We start from the raw sequence: 23,886 nt of genomic DNA on the forward strand, positions 1-23,886 counted from the left end.
ATAGTTACAAGATGGGGAACAGGATGGTTATAAGTGTTTACCCAAGGGCCTTCATTCCTGTGACCAATTTCTGCTTCATCTTACACCTGTGTCAACATCCTCATCTCCCTAGGGTTTCTTTGCACAGGCAGTGGTTAATTAAGATGCTGTCAGGCTCTGACTTTATTAGCCGGTAAGAATAGAAAACAGAGAGCTTGTAAAATTGTAGAACTTAATAAAAAGCATAGCAGATTATAGGCATTTTGTAAAAAGATGATGAGATGTATATTATGCATCTCCAAAAAATATCAGAATGAGAATAGAGGGAAGGTACTTCCCAGTTGGCTTAAATGATAAAGAATCCACTTGAAAATGCAGGAGATGCAGTTTGATCCCTGGGTTGGGAAGATCCCCTGAAGGAGGAAATGGCAACCCACTGCAGTATTCTTGTCTGGAACATCACATGGACAGAGGAGCCTGGTGGGGTACAGTCCATGGGGTTGCAAAGAGTGGGACATGGCTGAGCAACTGAACACACACACACACAAAGAGACCATCTCTGCTTAGGAGAGGGTGGCCAAAAATGGCAGGGCCCTGAAGGTGGAGACGTGTGTGTGTGTGTGTGTGTGTGTGTGTGTGTGTGTGTGTGTGTGTGTGTGTGTGTGTGTGTAAGATGAAAGAGGTTTTGAACACGTTTGTTAAAGAGGAACTCTAAATTAAGCATGAGTTCAAATCCTGACTCTACCGTTTACTGGCTCTGTGACTTTAGGCAAATTACTTAACCTCTCTGTGCCATTTGAGTTTCCTCATTTGCAAGAAATGGGCTTTACAACGATAGTTACCTACGTTATAGTCTCCTTTGTATTGTGTTGTGTATGTGTTTCTTTCTTTGGACACTTCCCTACCCTTCCCTCATCCCCCTCTGCCTAAGCTCCTCCTGAGCAGGAGGGGGCTCTGTGACTTAATCATCTTTGTGTCTCTTTTAGTGACTGCTATAATGTATCTTCTGCAGTGGGCATTCACTACACACCCGGGACATAGTAGGTGCTCTCTGGGCTTTCCTGGTGGCTCAGACAGTAAAGAATCTGCCTGCAATGCAGGAGACTTGAGTTCCATCCCTGCGTGGGGAAGATTCCCAGGAGAAGGGGAAGATGCTCTCTAAATATATGTTTAGTAAATAAACATATCCTTTTGTGGCTCAGCTGGTAAAGAATCTGCCTGCAATGCGAGAGACGTGGGTTCGATCCCTGGGTTGGGAAGATCCCCTCTGGAGAAGGGAAAGGCTACCCACTCCAGTATTCTGACCTGGAGAATTCCATGGACTGTATAGTCCTTGGGGTTGCAAAGAGTCGGACATGACTGAGCGATTTGCACTTTCACTTGAACTGAAGGTAGTTATTACAAGAGGTAGCAAAATTTCTGAGTATCTATGTTTCTTCTCAGTCAGAAACGATTGCTACTCAAGACAAGTGCATTTCTAGTTATAATGTTTCAAGGCCAAATTTGTAATAAAAATGACAAAAGAACCACCACACATTCTGGGCACAGCGTTCGTAATTAGGAAAGGATTTCAGCCTAACTACAGGCATATATTTTCTTTTTAACTGGAGTTGTCCCTCTGAAAGGCTGACAGTGGCTGTAAAAGTCAGTTCGTTCTTTGCTGCGCTTCCTACTTTTTATTTACTTCGAAGGATCCCTATTGGGTAGTAAGGTGGGATCGATAGAGTGGAAAGACTGAAAAGAACAGGAACGGCGAATCCGGCTTGGTGTGTCCTTTGCGCCGCCCCGTAGTTCGCGATCGATGTGGGGGCGGTGCGCGCGCGATTTTGAAAGCCCGGCGGGTTCCCGTCGGAACAACGGTTGCCGAGTCCTTGTGTTGGCAGGTCGGACCCCACCCCCTCACCCCAGGCGGCCGCGGAGTGTTGGCGGCCGCTCGGGACCAGTTTTCAAGACAGCCTTTCCCTGGACGTCTCGTCGTCCCACCTCGTGGCTCCGGTAAGGAGGGCTTTTAGGCGTCCTGCCGCGAGTGGGCCTGTCCGGGGGTCCCGCGCCCCTCGAGCCGCGGCCCCTTTCTTTGCTTTTTTGACAACTTGGGGCCTGGAAGGAAGGTGGAAGACGTTGGGGATATGGCGTTAAACTGGAAATTATCTTAGGAAGCATCTTGGCTACCCGAGAGCGCGTCAGACATACAGGGTAGGGTGGGGATTCAAAGAAAGAAACCGCTCTTTTCTCAAATCAGAGCTTGACACTCTACTTTTTATGGAAGCGCCGTAGGAACCCGCCAGGCTCCTCTGTCCATGGGATTCTTCAGGCAAGAATACTGGAGAGGGTTGGCCTTTTCTCCTCCAAGGGATCTTCCCGAACCAGGGATCGAACCTCCTGCATTGGCAGGCAGATTCTTTACCACTAATGCCACATGGGAGCCCAGGTGCTGTTTATTAAGGGATATTAAATGGCTCTATGCAGCATTTAAGCAAAATGCTCTCTTCCTCCCAGTTTTTTATGGACAATCCAAATGAGCTTACAGACAGATAGGAACAGTTTGCTTTACAGTAAGTCTAATACAAAACCAAACCTTTTTTCAAAAGAAGAGTCAATTTTTTTAATATAAAAGATTTTTTAAGAAATATGTTACAGAAGAAAAAAAACTGGATTAAGTTGCTTGTGTATGCAGTATGTACATTGTATTTTCATAGATAATTTTAAACTAATAGTTTATTGAGATGTAATTAACATATCATGAAACTCTTTTGAAAGTGTACAATTAAGTGGTTTTTGGAATAGAATTGAATATATTAACACTAATATTAGAACATTTTAGAACATTTTCATCACCCCAAAAAAGAAGGCATACACCCACTAGCAGTCACTCCACATTCTCTCTTCCCTTCAGCCCACAGCAACTACTCATTTATTTTGTCCATGGATTTGCCACTTCTGGATATTGTGTGGAAAAACAATCATATATGTGGCCTCTTGTGTCTGCTTTCTTTCACTTGGCATAAGGTTTTCAAGGTTCTTTCATGTTGTAGTATATATGAGTACTCCATTCCTTTTTATGACTAAATAATATTCCCTATGTAGAATATGTACTCTGTTGAATAATATTTTATTGTGTATAGTGTATGCCATATTTTCTTTATCTATTCATCATCTGATAGCTATTTCTGTTTCCTTTTTTTGGCTATTATGAATAATACTGCTTACAAAGCCAAGCTCTTAAAAGCATATAAAAGATCTGTTAATAACTACTCCTGGGAAGTGTGGGAGGGTATGAGGTGATTTTTTTTTTTTTTTTAACCAAGTGCATATATTATTTTTTAAATAAAACAAAATCCCACAGTCATTAATAGCATGACCTTGGGCATGTAATTTTACTTATCTTTAATTTTACTTTTACTTTATCTTTCTCCCTCTCTGGGTTTCAGTTTTCTCATTGTACATACAATTGGACTAAATATTTGTCATGGTCTTTTTCAGTTCTCAAAGTTTTTGTAAATGAGTGACAGTATTATAGGAATTTTTTCTTCTTGAATGAAAGATGTATTCTTTATAACTGCAGTGTACCTTTCTATTTATTTTTATCATAGGACCTTAAGTGATTATTACAATGGAAGAAACCAATAATTTCAAGACACCAAGCAGATTATCTGAAAAAAGGAAATCTGGTAAGATATAAAATCTTTCTTCATTGTTACTGATATCAGAAATGTCTTCATAGTATTATAGTTTAATCCTTTCATTGTTATCTATCACACAGGAACAATTTTAGCATAAGTCAACTTTATAATGTTGATCTTAAGAAATAAGACTTCTTTTATAGGTCAGAGTTTGGTCATCTATGATCTAATTTTATTGACATTCTGGCAGATTTGTAGGTTCTCCCTGGTGAAGAAGCAACTTAACTTGAACCTCAAAGGAACTACTTTATCTTTCCCCCTCTATATATGGGAAGGGTATTTTCCAAGGCAGTTCAGTAGACAGAGGGTAATCTGTCAACTTCAATTTGACAAGACCTTTGGGCTTCCTTTCTTTGTGCTGCAGCCTGGAAAGTGTCTCTAAGCAGTAAGTTAGGGCAGTGATAGGACTCATCTCATTAGCTTCTCTCCTCTCAGAGTTTATAGTCCTGCCCTGCCTATTGTCAAGTATGTGAAAACCATTATATTTTGTCAAATTTTCTAGTTGTTCATGGCAAAAGGGCAATCCAAGAGCAGTTAATTGTTCATGAGCAAAAGTAGGACTACTCTATCTCATCTCTTTTAATAACCTTATACTACTCTTGTAATATAGATATGCTATAATTATGACTCTAATGATGATTACTTAGGCTTTTCTCTTTTTTTTTGTAGCCACAAAAGCAGATCCCACTATTCACATGCATGCATGCATTCACGCGTGTATATGGTGTCTTTGGCTGCATGCCATAGTGCAGGCATTAGCAAACTTTTTGTAAATGGCAGATAGTAAATGGTTTAGGCTTTGTGGGTCATATAGGAACCCTTTTGGCATAGTCTTATTCCTTTCTTCTTTCTTCCTTGCCTGCCTCCCTCCTTTCCTTCCTTCTTTCCTTGATTTTTGCCTAACTTAGTCATTACTGTGATTGCCAAAAATGATATTAATAAATTTCTTTGTGGTGCTTTGTATGTGTCTCTGTCTCCTGAAGTCCTGTTTACTATTTCCAGAAGGCTCAGCTCCTGGAGAAGCTGAAGGTGTGTTTAGAAGGGTATGTTCTAGGAAGAGTTAGAGGTTTGGAATCCAGACTAATGACATCAAGCACACTGAATCTGTCTCTGTTTCCCCTGTTTTGGCTCCAGAGAAATAAGATGGTCACTGGTGAGACTGCTGCCATTTTGTGTAGTTTCTATACCTTGAATTCTCTCATCTCCAGGCTCTTGTCCCTAATTGTCTTTGTTCTAAGGCCTTCTTGGGTTCTTTTCTTTTCTGGACGTGGAATCTAGTTCTGTTTTGAAACCAGATTTGAATTCTTGACTCTGTAACCCTGGTTTCTTTAGCAAGTTGCTCTCTGGAATCAATTTCATGATAAGAGTTGTGCATAAATGCCTTGATGAGGATGTGTAATTGAGAGGAGTGTAGCTAGTATGATACTGTCTGTCTTTTCTGCTTTGAATCTGCTCTTCAGGGTGATCTTGGTGTTGGCTTGATTCGAAGTCATCCTCAGGTTCTGATTTTTTCTGGAATCAGTTCTAGCTCTTTGATTCTGAGACCAAATCTGGATTCTAGGTTCTTCAGTGTTATTAAAGGCAAGTCTTCATTTGGTAGCATAATCTGGATAAGGTTTTTGGTTAAAAGTGTTGATGAGTGTTTTCAGTTGATCTGTGTGAATTTGGTATAGCTGCTGTCTATACTTTGTTGCCATGGTGTTGTCTGGAGAGTTGTCTTGGGCCATGTTGGAAGAGAGTCATGAACTCTAAGGATTCAACCAAAAGACCTTCTTTATCTATTTTTTAACAACCCTTTTAAAATGTAAAAATCAATTCTTAGCTTATGGGTCATATAAAAACAGGCTGTTTTGCTGACCCCTGCTTAAGTGTTACTGTAGAATAGAGCTCCAAAAGTAGACTCGGTCAAAGGGTATCCATTGAAAGTTAGGACACGTAGAGTCAAATTGCTCAGCAAGACTTTGCCAGTTAATTCTCTTTACAATGATTTATTGAGAACGTTAGGATGCATCTGTAGAGGTCTTTTCAAATACTAATTTTATCTTATATTTCTCTTTCTGACATTTAGCATTATGTTTAACTCCATGTATAAATATTCCTGCCTCTCCATTTATGCAGAAGCTTGGCTTTGGTACTGGGGTAAATGTCTACCTTATGCAAAGGTGAGTATATGATTTCACGTTAACATTTTTACATGGAACCATAGTTCCACTGTACTTGGAGACAAAAAGGAATGAATGTGAAAATGCAAATATTTAGATCTGGGGTATGTTTGTATTTTTGCCAGAGCTCTACGTGGTACATCTTTCTCCTAGTCTCCTCTTAATGGATTATTAAAGGAGAGGTAATTTGTAATTTTTCATTGGCTTGTGTAGGAGGGGAAAAGCACAGAGGAAAGGGATTCCTGTGTGATAATAACACAGGATTCTCAATAAGAAAACTTCAAAGAGGATACCAGTGTTGGGAGATATCAGTGACTATTAATCCCTTCTATCTGGAGAGTTGCCTTCTCAGGATATTCTCTTCTAAAGAAGTAAATATTTTTATTTTATTTATGTCATCATTGTTAAGTGAGAAGGGCAAATACCTGATTCTAAAGTAGGAAAATTGTACTAAAAGAAAAATGGAATGCTAGAATAGATGCTAATAGCTAATAATATTACATATGACAATAAACACATTATTACAAAGTTGTTTCTTTTATTCATTACTCTGTACGTAGTTTCATGTTTATTAAGTGGCAAACAGTTGTGTACTGTTTAACGCTCCCTAGGAATTAGCCTGTTTAGTCCAGGGCAGCATGTCATTAGCTTCTCTAGGTTTACGTTGTTTTCAAATAGAAATACTTACTTGAATAAAAAGCTGGTGAATTGAGACTAGTATAGCGGTTATATATAAATGGGTCTTTTTGAAGCGTCTTTGCAGCTTAAACACCCCCTTTTGTGTGTTTGTCTGCTGTTAGTTTTGTGAACTTCATTTTTTAATGTCTAAAACTCTTGTTTTAAGTTATTTTGAAAGAAAAAACTTATCACAATTTCATGGCTAGTCTCATTTTTCTTCCTTAAAAAAGTTTTTTTAGAATGTGAAGTGTGTTGTTAACAAAGTTATACTGTATGTGACTTAATTAGAAAACTTCATTGGAAATAGCAGTTCCCGCCTGACCTTCCTAGTCCTCAATGTGGCTCTGTTAGCTTGGAATTTTCCTTTACAGTAGCCTAGAGATTTCCTTTGCTTTTCTGGTGAACTGGATCCTCTGTTTTTCTTATTTCATGTCTTTGTATTTCTTGGTTTACATCTCATTCTGGTTGAAGACATTTGTTAGTGCCCCATGAAAAGATGCACAGAAGATACATTTTTGAGAATTTACTTTTCTAAAATTGTCTTCATTTTATGCTTGAACTTGAGTGGCCTTTTTTGTTTTTCTAGGTTAGAATTCTCATTTAGAAGTATGTTTTCCCCAGAATTTTGAGAACATTGTTCAATTGCTGCTGTTGAGAATTCTGAAGCCCCTCTGACTGCTGAGTCTTATGTTTCTGTTCTATGTTACCTCTTGCTCCTGGTGTCTTGGAACCTTATATGGTCTTTCGTTTGTCACCACTCTTCTGAATTTCACAGTGACATGCATGGCCCTCTTGGAACCTGAAAATTCCTATTAAATTTTTGAGAGGTTATTTTTTAAAATTACTTTGTTGATCATTTTCACCCCTGTTTTTCTGTTCTCTGTCTTGGAACTCCTATTATTTGGATGTGGGATTTACTGGCCCAATCTTTGATCTACCTTTATTTTATTTTATTTTTGGTCTGTTTTTCTATTTTCTCTTTTTGTTCTATTAATATTTTCTCAGCAATTTTCCCAACTTCATTTTCTGATACTACTATTTAGTTTTTCATTTTTGTCTATCTTGTTTTTAATTATTATCTGAAAGTTTTCCTTTTTAAGATGGCATCCCATATCTTGTGGGGATGCTAGACATGTATATCTTGGACCTGGATGTTGATAACACAGGTATGTACATGTGTGAAAACTCACTGAGCACTTCAGGCACACTTGGTCATGAATTACTCTGTTCCTGTATAGACCACAGGTTCTCAACTGTGTCAGTCTACTTCAGGCTAAATACCTTCTGCTTTTTCCCTTTCAAAGTCAGTCTTCAGTCTTCAAACTAAAGTTTTTATTTCAGTGGTACTTGAGAGGAATCAAATTTATATGTGTATGTTCATTTTAATTCAGAGTATATATTATTTACTGTTAAATTTGCACTGCTGTATTAAACCCAACATAGTTGTGATGTATTATTATTTTTTAATAAACTGATAGAATCATTTTGCTATTGTTTAGAATTTTTGCATCTCTAAGTGAAATTGGCTTGTGATTTTTCTTTTTCTGTTGTCCCTGTTTGATTTTTGTTTTTTTAATTAAAGTTATACTAGACTCATAGTCCCTTTTCATTCTATTCCCTGGAATGGTTTGTATGAAATGGAATGATACGTTTCTTTACAGTTTAGTAAACTCAACTCTAAAATTATCTATGTTTTGTATTTCGTGTGGGGAGAGTTTTAAACTCTTGATTATGTTTCTTCTTTCATCAGTTTTCTTAACTTTTTAAAAGAATTTGTCCGTTTTACCTTTTTATTGGCTTAAAAGTTTTAGTATTCACTTGAATATTTTTTAAATCTCTGCTGAAAATGTCCCCATTTTTGTTGGCAGTATTGTTTGTGTCTCCTTTTGTTTTTTTCCTTGTGCAATCTCAACAGAAATTTGCCTGTTGTATTAGTATTTTCCATGAACCATCTTTTACCTTGGCAACATTTTATTCAGATTTTGTAAATAGTATCCTTCTCATTCTGTAACCTACAGGTTAGGATAGGCTATATGGAAAAGGCGAAGATGGACTTGCTCACTGAATTATAAATAATCAAGACCTATGGGGTACCTCTTGAACCTTGAGAAATAAATTTTTATATTAAAAGAACATGGAAGAGGTTATTCCCAAATGCTATTGTTATCTAAAACTCGAGGTTTAAGAATAGTTTCAGTAAACTTACGCATGATAGATGTCTGTGGACTGAGGAATCTAGTGATCCTCTGAATGCATGTTTCCTGTTGTTACAAATGGTCCTGCGGGCACAGAGCTGTGCTCATGCGGTAGGACAGAGCTAAACAGACTCTCAGTTCCATCTTGTTTCATGTTCTTATGGTTGAACTTTCAATCTTTAACTTTTGAGGCTCTTTGGCTTTTGTGCCCAAATGCTGCCTACACTTTGTTCTTTGTAATTGGCCATACTCATAAATGCCTACCCTATGGGGTGAACAAATCTTGCCCTGACTTCATTTTACCTGTTTGTTTATTTAAGCCTCAAAACATTTATACCTTAAATGTTCTTAAACAGCTGCATCTTCCTATAAAATAGACAATTTATATATTTGTCCTATTTGTATGTTTATTTTCTCCCTAAACACATGTATATGGTGAGAAGTATATCAGATAAATTGGTTTGTCTGTTAGAGGCACGATATTTGTTGGTAAAAAACAGTCTGTTTTTTGCATGATTACACGTGAGCCAAATGTATTTTGTACATCTCTTCTTTAAATTGTTTCTTCAACATTGATGTTTATTACTTTAACATTCTATAATTTATATCTGGTGAAAGTGAAGTCGCTCAGTCGTGTCCGACTCTTTGCGACCTCATGGACTGTAGCCCACCAGGCTCCTCCATCCATGGAATTTTCTAGGCAAGAGTACTGGAGTGCGTTGCCATTTCCTTCTCCAGGGGATCTTCCCAACCTAGGGATCAAACCCGGGTCTCCTGCACTGCAGGCAGACGTTTTACCGTCTGAGCCATTAGGGAAGGGAATCCTGTATATCTGGTACATGTAGTTAAATGCTTTCTAAGTAGTTGGTAGTTTGACATGATTGAGTGAGAAAAAATTAGAAAATACTATAGAAATTTTGAAGTTTAAAATCTAAAACATTTCATCTTTTTCCTTCTAGTTTTCTCTTTTAACCCTTCCCTTCCAATGATAGCAGACTTCTCTTGTAATCAGTAGATTTATCAGCTGTATGTACACAGTTAAAAAGGATGTATAACAGAAGTGTTGATAGTCTAAAATACTTAAAAATTAAAAAAAAAACAACTAAAATACTCTCAAGTCTTTTTCAAAATGTGGAAGTTCTTATTAGTCATTTGAACTGTATTATGGTTATTAATCTTTCTGTATGTTTTTGGTTACTCATTTAAGATCTCCAAGAGGTTTGTCTCATTCTCCTTGGGCTGTGAAAAAGATTAATCCTAGATGTAATGATGATTATCAGAGTATGTATCAAAAGAGACTAACTGATGAAGCTAAGATTTTGAAAAGCCTCAATCATCCAAACATTATAGGTAAGTTCACATTTACTTAATAACAGTATCTGGTATAGTATATTGTTTATCCAGAAATGGTTTACATAATATCTTAACTGCTTTCACTAATAAAAAGTGAAGAAGGCGTGATAAGATTGGCAAGAATCAAATTAATGTGAACATTCTGAAATTAAAATTAGTGGGACTTCCCTGGCGATCCAGTGATTAGGACTCTGTGCTTCAACTGCTAAGGGGTGTGGGTTTGGTTCCTGGTCAGGGACCTAAGATCCTATAAGCTGTGTGGCTTGGCCAGAAAAAAAAAAATAGTGCATATTTTTAGATGCAACAAATTTGGAAAACTCAGCAGTGGCCACAGGACTGGAAAGGTCAGTTTTCATTCCAGTCCCAAAGAAAGGCAATACCAAAGAATGCTCAAACTGCTGCACAATTGCACACATTCTCACATGCTAGCAAAGTGATGCTCAACATTCTCCAAGCCAGGCTTCAGTAGTACGTGAACCATGAACTTCCAGATGTTCAAGCTGGATTTAGAAAAGGCTGAGGAACCAGAGATCAAATTGCCAACATCTGTTGGATCATCGAAAAAGCAAGAGATTTCCAGAAAAACATCTATTTCTGCTTTATTGACTATGCCAAAGCCTTGGACTGTGTGTATCACCATAAACTGTGGAAAATTCTGAAAGAGATGGGAATACCAGACCACCTGACCTGCCTCCTGAGAAATCTGTATGCGGGTCAAGAAGCAACAGTTAGAACTGGACATGGAACAACAGACTGGTTCCAAATTGGGAAAGGAGTATGTCAAAGCTGTATATGGTCACCCTGCTTATTTAACTTATATGCAGAGTACATCATGAGAAATGCTGGGCTGGATGAAGCACAAGCTGGAATCAGGATTGCCAGGAGAAATATCAATAACCTCAGCTATGCACATGACACCACCCTTATGGCAGAAAGCGAAGAAGAACTAAAGAGCCTCTTGATGAAAGTGAAAGAGGAGAGTGAAAAAGTTGGCTTAAAGCTCAACATTCAGAAAACTAAGATCATGGCATCCAGTCCCATTACTTTATGGCAAATAGATGGGGAAACAGTGACAGACTTTATTTTTTTGGGCTCCAAAATTACTGCAGATGGTGACTGCAGCCATGAAATTAAAAGATGCTTGCTTCTTGGAAGAAAAGTTATGACCAACCTAGACAGCTTTTTAATAAAAGCAGAGACATTACTTTGCCAACAAAGGTCCATCTAGTCAAAGCTATGGTTTTTACAGTACTCATGTATGTGAGAGTTGGACCATAAAGAAAGCTGAATGCCGAAGAATTGATGCTTTTGAACTGTGGTGTTGGAGAAGACTCTTGAGAGTCCTTTGGACTGCAAGGAGATCCAACCAGTCCATCCTAAAGGAGATCAGTCCTGAATATTCATTGGAAGGACTGATGCTAAAGTTGAAACTCTAATACTTTGGCTACCTGATGGGAAGTACTGACTCATTGGAAAAGACCCTGATGCTGGGAAAGATTGAAGGTGGGAGGAGAAAGGGACAACAGAGGATGAGATGGTTGGATGGCATCACCAACTCAATGGACATGAGTTTGATTAAACTCTGGGAGTTGGTGATGGACAGGGAGGCCTGGCTTGCTGCAGTTCGTGGGGTCGCAAAGAGTCGGACATGACTGAGTGACTGAACTGAAGTATATATTTAAAACTTCATGGGAATAGATATAGTCATTATGGTATTGGTACCATGGAGAATTCAGGAATGTAAAATCTTCATTTATGTAATTTCCTTTTTTCATTTTTAATGTAAGAAAGTCTGGTGAAACTATTTTATTTAGGAAGCATAGAGTATTAAAAAATATTTCAATTTGTGATACTGTTGGGAAACACTGAAGGCATTTAAAATTAGATCTACTATGTAAGTTTTGTAAGCACTAGCTGTTTCATTTTGTATTTGACAGTGTTGATCCAGATCTGTTTTCAGTCACATTGTAAAAGAATTAAATACTTTTGTTTTTCCTTACTCCAGTAAGAAAATGATGTGTTTTCTTTAAGGTTACCGTGCTTTCACTAAAGCTAGCGATGGCAGTCTGTGTCTTGCTATGGAATATGGAGGTGAAAAGTCTCTGAATGATTTAATAGAAGAACGAAACAAAGATAGCCGAGATCCTTTTCCAGCAGCCATAATTTTAAAAGTTGCTTTGAACATGGCAAGAGGGTTAAAGGTAACTATGCTATTATGTTTTGAATTGAGTTTTGTGGAACCTAAAAAAACGAAATACTTTATTTACAATTTGTGTTTAATTTCTGCTGTATAGCAAACTGACTCCGTTATACATATATCTCCTTTTTCATATTCTTTTCCATTGTGGTTTATCATAGGATATTAAATATAATTCCCTGTTCTTTACAGTAGGATGTTGTTTTATACCCATCCTATATATGGTGGTTTGCATTTGCTAACCCCAAACTCCCAATCTTTCCCTCTCTCACCCAACCTCCCCCTTGGCAATCACAAGTCTGTTCTCTATATTTATGAGTCTGTTTCTGCTTTGTAAATAAGTTCATTTGTGTATTTTATATTCCACATATAAGTGATATCATATGGTATTTGTCTTTCTGACTTAGTATGACTGAGACCATCCATGTTGCTGGAAATGACATTGTTTCATTCTTTTTAATGGCTGAGTAATACTCCATTGTGTGTGTGTGTGTGTGTGTGTACCACATTTTCTTTATCTATTCATCTGTTGATGGACAGATACTAACATACCTAGTTACAAGGTGAATTTTTTTTTTTCCAAGAGAGGGAGTTGCCTTAAATCTTTATAGAATCTTTTCTATTGGAGAGTACTGTTTTGATCAACAAAGTATTGTTAGAGGCCTTCACACCTTCACATGGCCTGAAATAACCCAAGTCAGGAATTTTTGCTTATAGAGATTGCATGTTAGATTTAGTTAATTGGACTGTTTAGTCATTATTCCTGGGGGTGTATCCTAATCCTCTGTTGCTGTAAACAAGCCTTTCAAAGATTGCTTTGTGGGATGTTATTAGACATTGTGAATATACATCTATAGGTCAAATGAAAAAAACCCTCTCAGGGTTATACAAATATAAATTATTGTATCTTTGAATTAGACATACTGTTAGAAATAAAAATTCTGTATCCTGAATAACTTAAGTAATCACAGCTCCAGAAAATTGTTGGATGACTCAAAAAACAGATTATGTAATGTAGTGATGTCAAGACTTGCATGTTGAGTTCAAATAACGTTGATTCATGAAATGTGAAACTGGAAAAAGGCAATATTTCCAAATATATATATGTATTTTTAAATACATATTTTAATATGTTATAGAAAAACCTATTTTAAATAGGTCAGATAAGCTAATAATTTGAATCATCTAATAATTATTTTAAATGTGTATGTATAATGGAATTCATAAATTACATTATAAATATATTTAAGCATATTCAATTTATGGTTAACAACATTTAAATAAGCACAGTAAGTGTTCCAAGTTCAATACAAAGAATTGTTTCTGCATCTTTTGCAGGCCCAGGTCATAGAGTGTAGATGCCTAAATGCTGATGAATGAAAAAATAACTGTTTTGTAGGACATTTTTGATTATGGATGAATATTATCACTTGTCATTTATAAGAAAGGGTTAAAATATAGCCTTAGATTACATTACTGCTTGCTTCCTCTTCTCCTTGTGAAGTATGTGTAGCATTATCTCAACAGTTTGTTTGAGGAAACTGTCATTGTGAAGGTTACAAAATTATTTCTAAAATAATTGTAAATTTTGTAAAACTGTAGTATATTTTGAAATCTGCAGTATCATCTTTGATGCATAAGTATGTGAGATTGGTTTGAAAATTAGAAGTTGGCTTATCTATAAATAGACATCAATTTCCAAAGAATCTTTCAGATTTCTGGTCAGTATGGTAGACTAAGAGATAGCATGGGATGGTCCCTTCTCTAGCATCAAATAGTTTGAAATGATAGACAGATACAAGTCTGTATGTTAGGCAGGGAGTTCAGGTTGTTATTTTTGTTTGAAAGTTATACACTTTTTTATTAGTTTGTATTTTTGTTCAGATGTTTAAAATTTTTCACTATTTTAGTATCTGCACCAAGATAAGAAACTGCTCCATGGAGATATAAAGTCTTCAAATGTTGTTATTAAAGGTGATTTTGAAACAATTAAAATCTGTGATGTAGGAGTCTCTCTTCCATTGGATGAAAATATGACTGGTAAGCAGAATTCTAATTTTTAAAATGGTTTCTGTACAGTTTTTAAGTTTCTATTAGTTACATATTTAAACATAATAACATTCTTCAAAAATCAAAAACTATTAATAAAAAGTGTGTAATAAAAAATATCCCTTCTTTTCTGTCTCTGTTCTACTCAGCCTCCAGCCCCTTCCCTTGCCACATACACAATATAAATTATTGGTTTCTCATTAGTATATATTTTAATTGAAGAAATGTGGAGAAGTGTTTCTAACTTGGGTTGGGATTTTTAAGTGGTAAAAGATCTGAGAATAGAATATAAAATTTTTATAAGGTTGTATAAAGAAATTCATTTAGCATCAGCATAATGACAAGATTTGGGAAAACTGCTAGAAGAAACTGGAATGGGAGTAGGAGAGGAGTACTAAGACCAGTCTTCTGCGTTTTGCCCCTTGGCCCACCCCACCTCGTTCTTCTCTTTATTGTGAATACTAACCATTCTCTTCTCAGAGAATTTAAGATATGTTCTTTCTTTCTTCTTCTTTTTTTTTTTTTACTACATTCTTTTTCTAAAATATTCTTTTCCATTATGGTTTATCATAGGATATTGAATACAGTTTTCTGCTGTACAATAGGACCTTGTTGTTTATCCATTCTGTATATAAAAGTTTACATTTGTTAACTCCTATGTCCCACTCCATCCCTTCCCCAGCCCCCTCCCCCTTGGCAACCACTAGTGTACCTTCTGTACCAATGATTCTGTTTCCTAGGTAGGTACATTTGTCTCATATTTTAGATTCCACATATAAGTGATATCATATGGTATTTGTCTTTTTCTCTTACTTCACTTAGTATGATAATCTCTAGTTGCGTCCATGTTGCTACAGATGGCGTTATTTCGTTCTGTTTTATGACTGAGTGGTATTCCATTGCATATATGTACCATGTCTTCTTATCTATTCATCAGTCAGTGGTCATTTAGGTTATTTCCATATCACGGCTGTTGTGAACAGTGCAGCTGTGAACATAGTGGTGCATGTGTCTCTTTGAAGTCTGTTTCGGTCTGGATATATGCCCAGGAGTGGGATTACTGGATCATATTTTCAGTTTTCCTGAGAAACCCCCATACTGTTTTCCACAGTGACTGTACCAACTTACATTCCCACCAACAGTGTAGGAGGGTTCCCTTTTTTCCACGTCTTCTCTAGCATTTGTTATTTGTAGGCTTTTTAATAATGGCCACTCTGACCTGTGTGAAGGTGGTACCTCGTTGTAGCTTTGATTTTCATTTCTCTTAATAGTGATGTCGATCATCTTTCCACATGCCTGTTGGCCATGTATATTTATTTGGAGAAATGCGGTCTGTTTAGATCTTCTGCCCACTTTTCTATCGGGTTTGTTTTTGTTGTTGTTGAGTTGTATGAGCTGTGTGTGTGTGTTGGAAATTAATCCCTTGTGAGTTGCATTGTTTGCAAATATTTTCTTCCATTCTGTGGGTTGTCTTTTCATTTTGCTTATGATTTTTGCTGTGCAAAAGCTTGTAAATTCGATTAGGTCCCATTTGTTTATTTTTGTTTTTATTTTTATCACCCTGGGAGACTGACCTAAGAAAACATTGGTATGATTTATGTCAGAGAACATTTTGCCTATGATCTCTTCTAAGAGTTTTATGGTGTCTTATGTTAAGTCTTGAAGGCATTTTGAGTTTTGTGGATGGTGAGGGGGTGTGTTCTAACTTCATTGATTTACATAGGGCTGTACAACTTCCTAGCACCACTTGCTGGAGAAACTGTAGGGAATTTAAGATATGTTCTTAATGAGGAACAGAGCCAAAATCCAGAAGCCTCAAAGAAAACCCCTGCTTTCAACATATTTCTTACTAAATAACATTTAAATTTGCCTCTTTATATAAATATAAGGGGTGTGTGTGTGTATGTGTGTTAGTCGCTCAGTCATGTCCGACTCTTTGTGACCCCATGGACCACAGCCTGACAGTCTCCTCTGTCCATGGGATTCTCCAGGCAAGAATACTGGAGTGAATTTCCATTCCTGTCTCCAAAATATAAGGTATAAGGGAGGCTAATACTGTTTATAACTTATGTACATCTTAATTTCCAGTTAAAGTCTACAAGTTGAATTGAAGGAAAACACCAAGATAAATAGATTGACTTCATAATGATGTCTGTAATCAATAAAGGTAGAACTGGCATGAACCTTTAGGCCAAATAACTGGTATGAGGTTGTAACTTTAGCAAATAAAAGGAGAAATTGTCAAAAAGAATAAAAATAAGATTTTAGCATAGTTGTCTCAATCATTAATAGATCTAATAGACAAACTAAGATGTAGAAGATCTGAGTAAATAATAAGTTCATTTTCTATGCATTAGAATATTTATTAAAATTGACTATATACTAGTTAGGTTACAAAAGAAAACCTCAAGTTACAAAAGTAGGAATAGACTAAAGGTTAACATTCATTATTCTCAGAGCTATAAATAGAGAAATTCATGTACAGTTGGAAATAAAAACTCAGTTTTTTTAGGAATTTAAAATATTTATAAATAGTTCTTAGCTGATAAGTAGTGAAATTCCAGTTACATACTATTTAGAGAATAATGAGAATGTAAGAGCAAATCAAAACCTATTTGATATGGTCCAAAAGTACTCAAAGGAAAACACTGTCATTATTTAACCTTTATGAAATTGAGTTTTCAGCTAAAATTAGAAAGAAAAAAAAAAGAAACTCTAAAAGAAAAAAGCAGAAATGAATTAAAGATCTACAAATTTTGCAATATCCAAATATGATCTATGTTATTATAGAACATGTCAAAGAGAATATAGAGATTATCCTTGAGGATACATGTTCAAACACAGCCAGGAAAATTCTGTGAAAAAGTGTTGAGTAGGAATTTTCTTGATGAGATGTTAAGTATTATGAAACTGTAGTAATTAAAGCAGTGACACTAATGCCAAATTAGACAGAAAATTTCAACATAAGAGTCAAGAGATAGTTCCCAAATATATGAAATTTATTATATGATAAAGGTGACATTTTTGTATTAGTGGGAAAAGAGGTAGTTGAATTAGTAAATGATGGTATCTGTTTATTTTAGAGAAAGTTGTTTTCTGTTCTCACACTCTAATCTCTGTAGATTAAAGATTTTTAAAAAAGTAACAGAAAAAATTGTTGGTAAATATTTTCTTAATGTTGGGCTTAAGAAGGACATGAGAGGTAGAAACCACTTTTTAAAAGAAGTCATGATTAGTAAAAAAGTCAGTGAAAAATTTCCCCATTCTAGTATGAGCAAGAGTATAGGTTAACATACTCTCATGCACTACATAGAAGTCGTAATTTATCATTCAGGTTAAGATCAGTTTTGCTATGGTAACATAAACCCTCAAAAACCTCAGTATCTTAAAACAAGCAAGGCTTATTTTTCAAGCTGCATGTCCACTAGGCCTGTGTTCCATGTCATTCTCACATTAGGACCTAACATGCTAGAATATTTGTTGTATGGAATACTGCCATCATTGTGTCCATCATTGTGTGGAAGGTAAAAAAGCTCTAGAGCTGCACTGTCCACTACGGTTTTTTTGGTTGTTGTTTAGTCACTCAGTCGTGTCCAACTCTTTGTGACCCTATGGACTGTAGCCTGCCAGGCTCCTCTGTCCATGGTATTTCCCAGGTGAGAATACTGGAGTGGGTTACCATTTCCTTCTCCAGGGGATCTTCCTGAACCAGGAATTGAACCCACATTTCCTGCATTGCAGGCAGATTCTTTACTACTGAGGTACCAGGAAGTCTGTCTACTATAGTAGCCACTAGCTATGTATGACTATTTAAATTAATTAATATATTAAAAATTCTTTAAATTCATTTTCTCAGCCACCTTAGCCACATTTCAAGTGCTCAGTAGCTATGTGTGGTTAGTGACTACCATACTGAACAATACAGATAAAGAACATTTTTATCATCACCAAAGTTCTGTTGTACAGTGCCACCCTAGAAAGTCTTGCCCTGACAATTAAATGCTCCAGTTCAGAAATGACACAAGTCACTTCTTTCACAAGTCACTGCCCCGAACTAGTCAAATGGCTTCACCCAAAAACATGACAGGCCAGAAAGTGTGGTCCTCCTATGTGTCTAGAAGGTAGTCCTTAGTGGTGGTTGGTGGGGAATAGCAATAGTAATCGGAGAAGGCAATGGCACCCCACTCCAGTACTCTTGCCTGGAAAATCCCATGAACAGAGGAGCCTGGTAGGCTTCAGTCCATGGGGTCGCTAGGAGTCAGACACGACTGAGCGACTTCACTTTTACTTTTCACTTTCATGCATTGGAGAAGGAAATGGCAACCCACTCCAGTATTCTTGCCTGTAGAATCCCGGGGATGGGGGAGCCTAGTGAGCTACCGTCTATGGGGTCGCACAGAGTCAGACACGACTGAAGCGACTTAGCAGCAGCAGCAGCAGCAATAGTAATTACCACAGTGTGTAGCCTTTTCAGAGGGCAGTTTAGATATATGTATTTTCTCTGAAAAACAACCCTTAAAAATGTTTATGCCCTTCAGTCCTGTAATTCCATTCCCAAAAACACATTCCAAAAAAATAATTGGGCAGTATGGGTATTTTTTACATTAATCTGTTATATTAATTTCTGCAAAAGTCAAAAGCTAGGACTAGGCTTACAGAAGAGTTGTAACAAGAATCAAAATCCATGCAACCTTGAAAACAAAGCATACTAAAAACAGCAACAATCCTAGTAAAAATGCTAACACCTTAGATTTTCACTGCCAGGCAGCATCAGTCCTGTACAGCCATGAACCCTGTGTTTGTACTTCCTTGAAGGTAAATATGATGGCATTTACTGTCAATAAACAAAAAGTTAAAAATTGGATTTGGCTTTCTTAATAAAGTATGATATCACTTAGATGTGGAATCTTCCCTGGTGACTCAGTGGTAAAGAATCCGCCTGCCAATGCAGGAGACACAGGAGACACGAGTTCGATCCCTGGGTTGGGAAGATCCCCTGAAGAAGGAAATGGCAACCCATTCCAGTATTCTTGCCTGTAGATTGGCGGGCTACAGTCCGTGGGGTCACAAAGAGTCGACAGGACTGAGCAACTGAGCATACACTTGTGAAATCTAAAAAATGAACAAGTGAATATCACAAAAAGAAATAGATGTGGAGAACAAACTGGTGATTACTAGTGGGGAGAGGGAAATAACAAGAAAAGGATAGGGAATTAAGAGATACACACTACTATGTACGAAATAAATAAGCTACAAGGATACATTGCTATTGTTGTTCAGTCGATAAGTCGTGTCTGACTCTGCTACCCCATGGACCGCAGCACACCAGGCTCCTCTGTCCTTCACTATGCCCTGGAGTTTGCTCAAATTCATGTCCATTGAGTTGGTGGTGCTATCTGTCCATCTCATCCCCTGCTGCCCCCTTGTCCTTTTGCCTTCAATCTTTTCCTGATGAAAAGTCCCAATGTTAATGATGGTAATTTCTAGGTTGATTATTTACCAAATATTTTTAATACTATGTATAGTCAGGCACTGTGCTAGGAACTATATAGAGGAAAAAAGGACACAGTCCTTACCCTTTAAGGATTCCTAATCTAGATGGAAGGTCCCTCAGCAGCCACCTTGGTTATCAGATGACTGTTGCAGGTATGGCAGTGCTTAAGTTCAGGTAACCCTTATTTTACTTAATAGTGTTGCCACAGTGTATAGTGATGCTGGCAATTCAGATGTGCCAAAGAAAAGCCATAAAGTGCTTCCTTTAAGTGAAAAGGTGAAAGCTCTAGACTTAATAAGAAAAAAAAAAATTGGATGCTGAGTTTGCTGAGATCTACTGCAACTTCCATCTGTGAAATTTTAAAGTAGGAAAAATATTGATACTAGTTTTGCTATTATACCTCAAACCTTAAAAGTTATGGCCACAGTGTGTGGTAAGTGCATGGTTAAGAAGAAGGCACACATTTTCACAGTAAGATAATTTTGAGAGTGACTACATTCTCATAACTTTTATGACAGTATATTTTAATTGTTCTATCTTATGTTATTTTTGTTGTTACTCTTATAGTGCCTAATTTATAAATTAAGCTTTATTAAAGATGTGCATGTATAGGAAAAAAATAGTATATATATATATGGTTTGGTACTGTCCTTAGTTTCAGGCATCCACTGGGGATCCAGAAATGTATCCCCCAGGGATAAATGAGAGGAGGGGGGCGCTACACCAAAAAGCATAAAATAATTCAAGAATAAATCGAACCAAAAGTCTGACCTTTTTATTGAACACGATAAAACTTCACTGAGAGCATTAAGACATTAAGTAAGGGAGAGAGAGATCACGATTATGGATTGACAATACTGTTAAGATGTTAATTCTTCCCAGATTGATCTAGTGATTCAATCTCGTCCCAGTTTCAGCTAGAAAGCTGGCCTTCTCATGAAAATTGAGAAGTTGCCTCTAACATTTAAATGGAAACACGAGTGGACCTGTGTCATTCCTGGGCAGAGAAGCTTTAAGAGCTTCTGTGTAATTCCATCGGTTCCCTCTTCCCTGATCTAGCAATCCTAGACGCAGGGAAGTGGTCATCTCTCAGCTGAAAGACAGTGTAGTTTGAAAAAGGAAGAAACGGAGGCACAGAGATTAGGCGATCTGCTCAGGGTCACAGAGCTTGCACAGGTCTTTGAACCCAGGCGAGGCAGTCTGGCTCAAGTCTGTACTCCAGACATCCACCATCTACGTTTATACCCCTTTCTAAGAGAATTGTTTCTCTACACCCTTCCCTACTGACTAGCTTTTTGAATATTTAACAATCTGATAGAGAAAACCTCTTTTTACGAGGTTGAATGTATTTTCATGTTTACTGGCTATATTTATTAACCTTTAAACTACCTGTTAAATAACTTGCCCATGTTTCTTTGGGTTGTTTGCCTTTCTTAGTGGTTTCTGGTGCTTGCCCTTTTGATCAGTTTGCCTGTATCTTACTTGTTTCAGTGACTGACCCTGAGGCCTGTTACATTGGCACCGAGCCTTGGAAACCTAAGGAAGCTCTGGAGGAGGATGGTATTATTACTGACAAGGCAGACATATTTGCCTTTGGTCTTACTCTGTGGGAAATGATGACTTTATCTATTCCACACATTAATCTTCCTGATGATGATGATGATGAAGATGAAGGTATAACTACGTACTTTTAACATAAATCCCAATCTCTCAGTTTGAACTAAGTAATAATTTATAAATTGGGGCTTTCCTGGTAGCTCAGATGGTAAAGAATCTGCCTGCAATGTGAGAGACCTGGGTTCTTCCCCTCCAGGGAAGATCCTCTGGAGAAGGGAATGGCTACCCACTCCAGTATTCTTAGCTGGAGAATTCCATGAACAGAGGAGCCTGGTGGGCTACAGTTCTTGGGGTTGCAGAGTCAGACACTGGTTTAATCGCATACAAATGAGATGTAGATTGAGAACACGGAGATAAATTGAGAAAATCCAGAGGAGCAAGAAGTTACCTTAAAAACTCCTCTTGCCTGAGAAAACGATTGGAAAGCTACCCTAGTAAGGGGATTGGGGTTGCTAATCTTTAAATCCCTGACAATAATTAATATACACCATGGTGGCACAGTTGAAGAAACTGCCTGTGTAAAATGAAAAGCATATTGGATGATGAATTTTTATTTCAGGACAGTGAGTTTGAGGAATTGCTAAACTTTTCCATGATTTAAAGTGATTTTAGTTGTTTCTAACTCCTTCATGAGCAGATAAAACTTTTGATGAAAGTGACTTTGATGATGACGCATACTATGCAGCTTTGGGAACTAGGCCACCTATTAATATGGAGGAACTGGATGAAACATACCAGAAAGTAATTGAGCTCTTCTCCGTATGCACTAATGAAGATCCTAAAGACCGTCCTTCTGCCGCGCGCATTGTTGAGGCTTTAGAAGTGGATGTCCTGTGATCACCTCATACCCACAACTGCTGGAGCCTCAAGTATGGCTCATGTATATAGCTGTTCTGTTTATCATGATACATTTATGTAGTTATGATGATGATCCATAATTATTAGATGGAAGTGGCCTATTTTAGGACCATAGATAGCACCTTATTAACATTTGAACAACTGTTTATTATAAAAGTAGTTCATGTATGTTTATGTTAATAAGCATTTGAAATTGTAGAGGGTTTTCTATAAAATTTAAGAAACTACTCAAAAATTTGAACTTGTTTATATAGATTTAAAATAGTGCTGTAAAACTGATGTCCGTTAATTTGGGCGGAGTGACTTTCATTGATGATCTTTCTCAAATGTTCTCTATTTTAATGGATCTACTGAAATTAGCACTTGTTGTATTACAAAGTAAGTCTACATTTGCTTACCTCTTAAAACCTTTTGCTGGCCTTTCTTGGTTGATGTGCTTATTAAATAGGGTCACTGAGACCAGAGACCTGGGACATGGCTCATAAGAGGAGTTCCCTGGGTATATCCAAACATTTTTGGTTAAGGCTTGTCTTGTTCCAGAGCTTTGGCTTTGGCTTTAATTTGTTGAATGCATTTTCTGTACTGGTATCTTTAATATTTTTATTTACTGATCTATAACTTAAGCATATCACAGTATTGGTGTAAATAAAACTCTAATAGGACAATATAGAATAAAGGACATGTCAGTTACCCGAAGGTGTAACTATTTTGTACTCCATTGTATTGAGTGTTGTCATTAAACTTATTGAGTGAAAGTTAGCAGGTTTTTTTCCTCTTTTTTGGCCTTATTTTGTTAATCTGTAAAATGAGAGTGATTTGAATCTTTATTTTCTATCTGTGAGCCACATCTTCCTGGGATTTTTCAAGTACTGAATTGTGCTTGTGAATCTACTGATATGTCTAGGGTAAAAATTACTGTCATGTGGGGGATCTTAGATTAAGAACCACTGCACTCTGGGCTTTAAACAATTCTGGAATTCAACAGAAGGTTCCTTTTAGTATGAGATTGTACCAAGCAATACTATACAGATCATTAATGGCTTATCTTCTGTTAAAACATCATTAAAGTGTCAAAGAAAGTGAATGGAAAACTATATATAAAAAGCATGCTGCTGAAGTTGTGCTTGTGTTATAGTCTCAAATGCTACATGAGAAAAGGCTGAAAAACTGGTGAGCTAAGAATCTAGGAAAAACTACAACTCCTTTCCAATAGCAAATAACTGAGCAGAAATTCTAAAACAAAACCTATTATAGAAAATAGAAAACAAACATAATAGGGTCAACAATGCCAAAAGTTGGGTCTTACATGAAAAATCCCAAACAAACCCAAACTGATAATATAAAAAGGAAGAACTTCATCCAGACCAAGTTGGATCTGTTTCAGGACGGCTAGGTTGGTTTATTTAAATAACCATATTAATATAAGAAAAATCAAAGGATGGAATACAAATTTTGATAAAGTTCAGTATCTCTTCAAGATGTTTAAAGCAGTCTTAGAAACCTGGGGATAGAGGAACTTCCTTAATATAAGAAAAGGTGTCAATATCTAACAAAATCTATAGTAAACATCATTTAACACTAGCTATGGATTGGAAGTGAACATTCCACTGAAAGTCATATGTTG

General features: G+C 36.8%; 1 protein-coding gene and 1 pseudogene across 1 annotated transcript; one reads left to right on the forward strand and one right to left on the reverse strand.

Moving 5' to 3' along the window:
- The first annotated feature begins 1,818 nt into the window (after window positions 1-1,818).
- Window positions 1,819-23,021, forward strand: PBK (PDZ binding kinase). Its single transcript, XM_081497086.1, has 8 exons — window positions 1,819-1,974; window positions 3,570-3,647; window positions 5,728-5,821; window positions 9,902-10,044; window positions 12,079-12,248; window positions 14,155-14,284; window positions 21,279-21,461; window positions 22,042-23,021. The coding sequence occupies exons 2-8, from the start codon at window positions 3,590-3,592 to the stop codon at window positions 22,239-22,241; spliced, it is 978 nt and encodes a 325-aa protein (XP_081353212.1). The 5' UTR covers window positions 1,819-1,974; window positions 3,570-3,589; the 3' UTR covers window positions 22,242-23,021.
- Window positions 4,720-5,386, reverse strand: LOC145539564 (double homeobox protein A-like; annotated as a pseudogene).
- Window positions 23,022-23,886: the final 865 nt, after the last annotated feature.

This window comes from Giraffa tippelskirchi, chromosome 1 (genome assembly GCF_054371585.1).
Source record: "Giraffa tippelskirchi isolate mGirTip1 chromosome 1, T2T-mGirTip1v1.2.pri, whole genome shotgun sequence".
NCBI classification, from domain to species: domain Eukaryota; kingdom Metazoa; phylum Chordata; class Mammalia; order Artiodactyla; family Giraffidae; genus Giraffa; species Giraffa tippelskirchi.

What these genes read in the sequence shown, in the direction of transcription:
- PBK (XM_081497086.1), top strand. Translation starts at nt 3,590, where the DNA reads ATGGAAGAAACCAATAATTTCAAGACACCAAGCAGATTATCTGAAAAA. An exon ending in AATGTCTACCTTATGCAAAG is followed by an intron (nt 5,822 to 9,901) that starts GTGAGTATATGA and finishes TACTCATTTAAG; the next exon opens with ATCTCCAAGAGGTTTGTCTC. An exon ending in TGATGATGATGAAGATGAAG is followed by an intron (nt 21,462 to 22,041) that starts GTATAACTACGT and finishes CTTCATGAGCAG; the next exon opens with ATAAAACTTTTGATGAAAGT.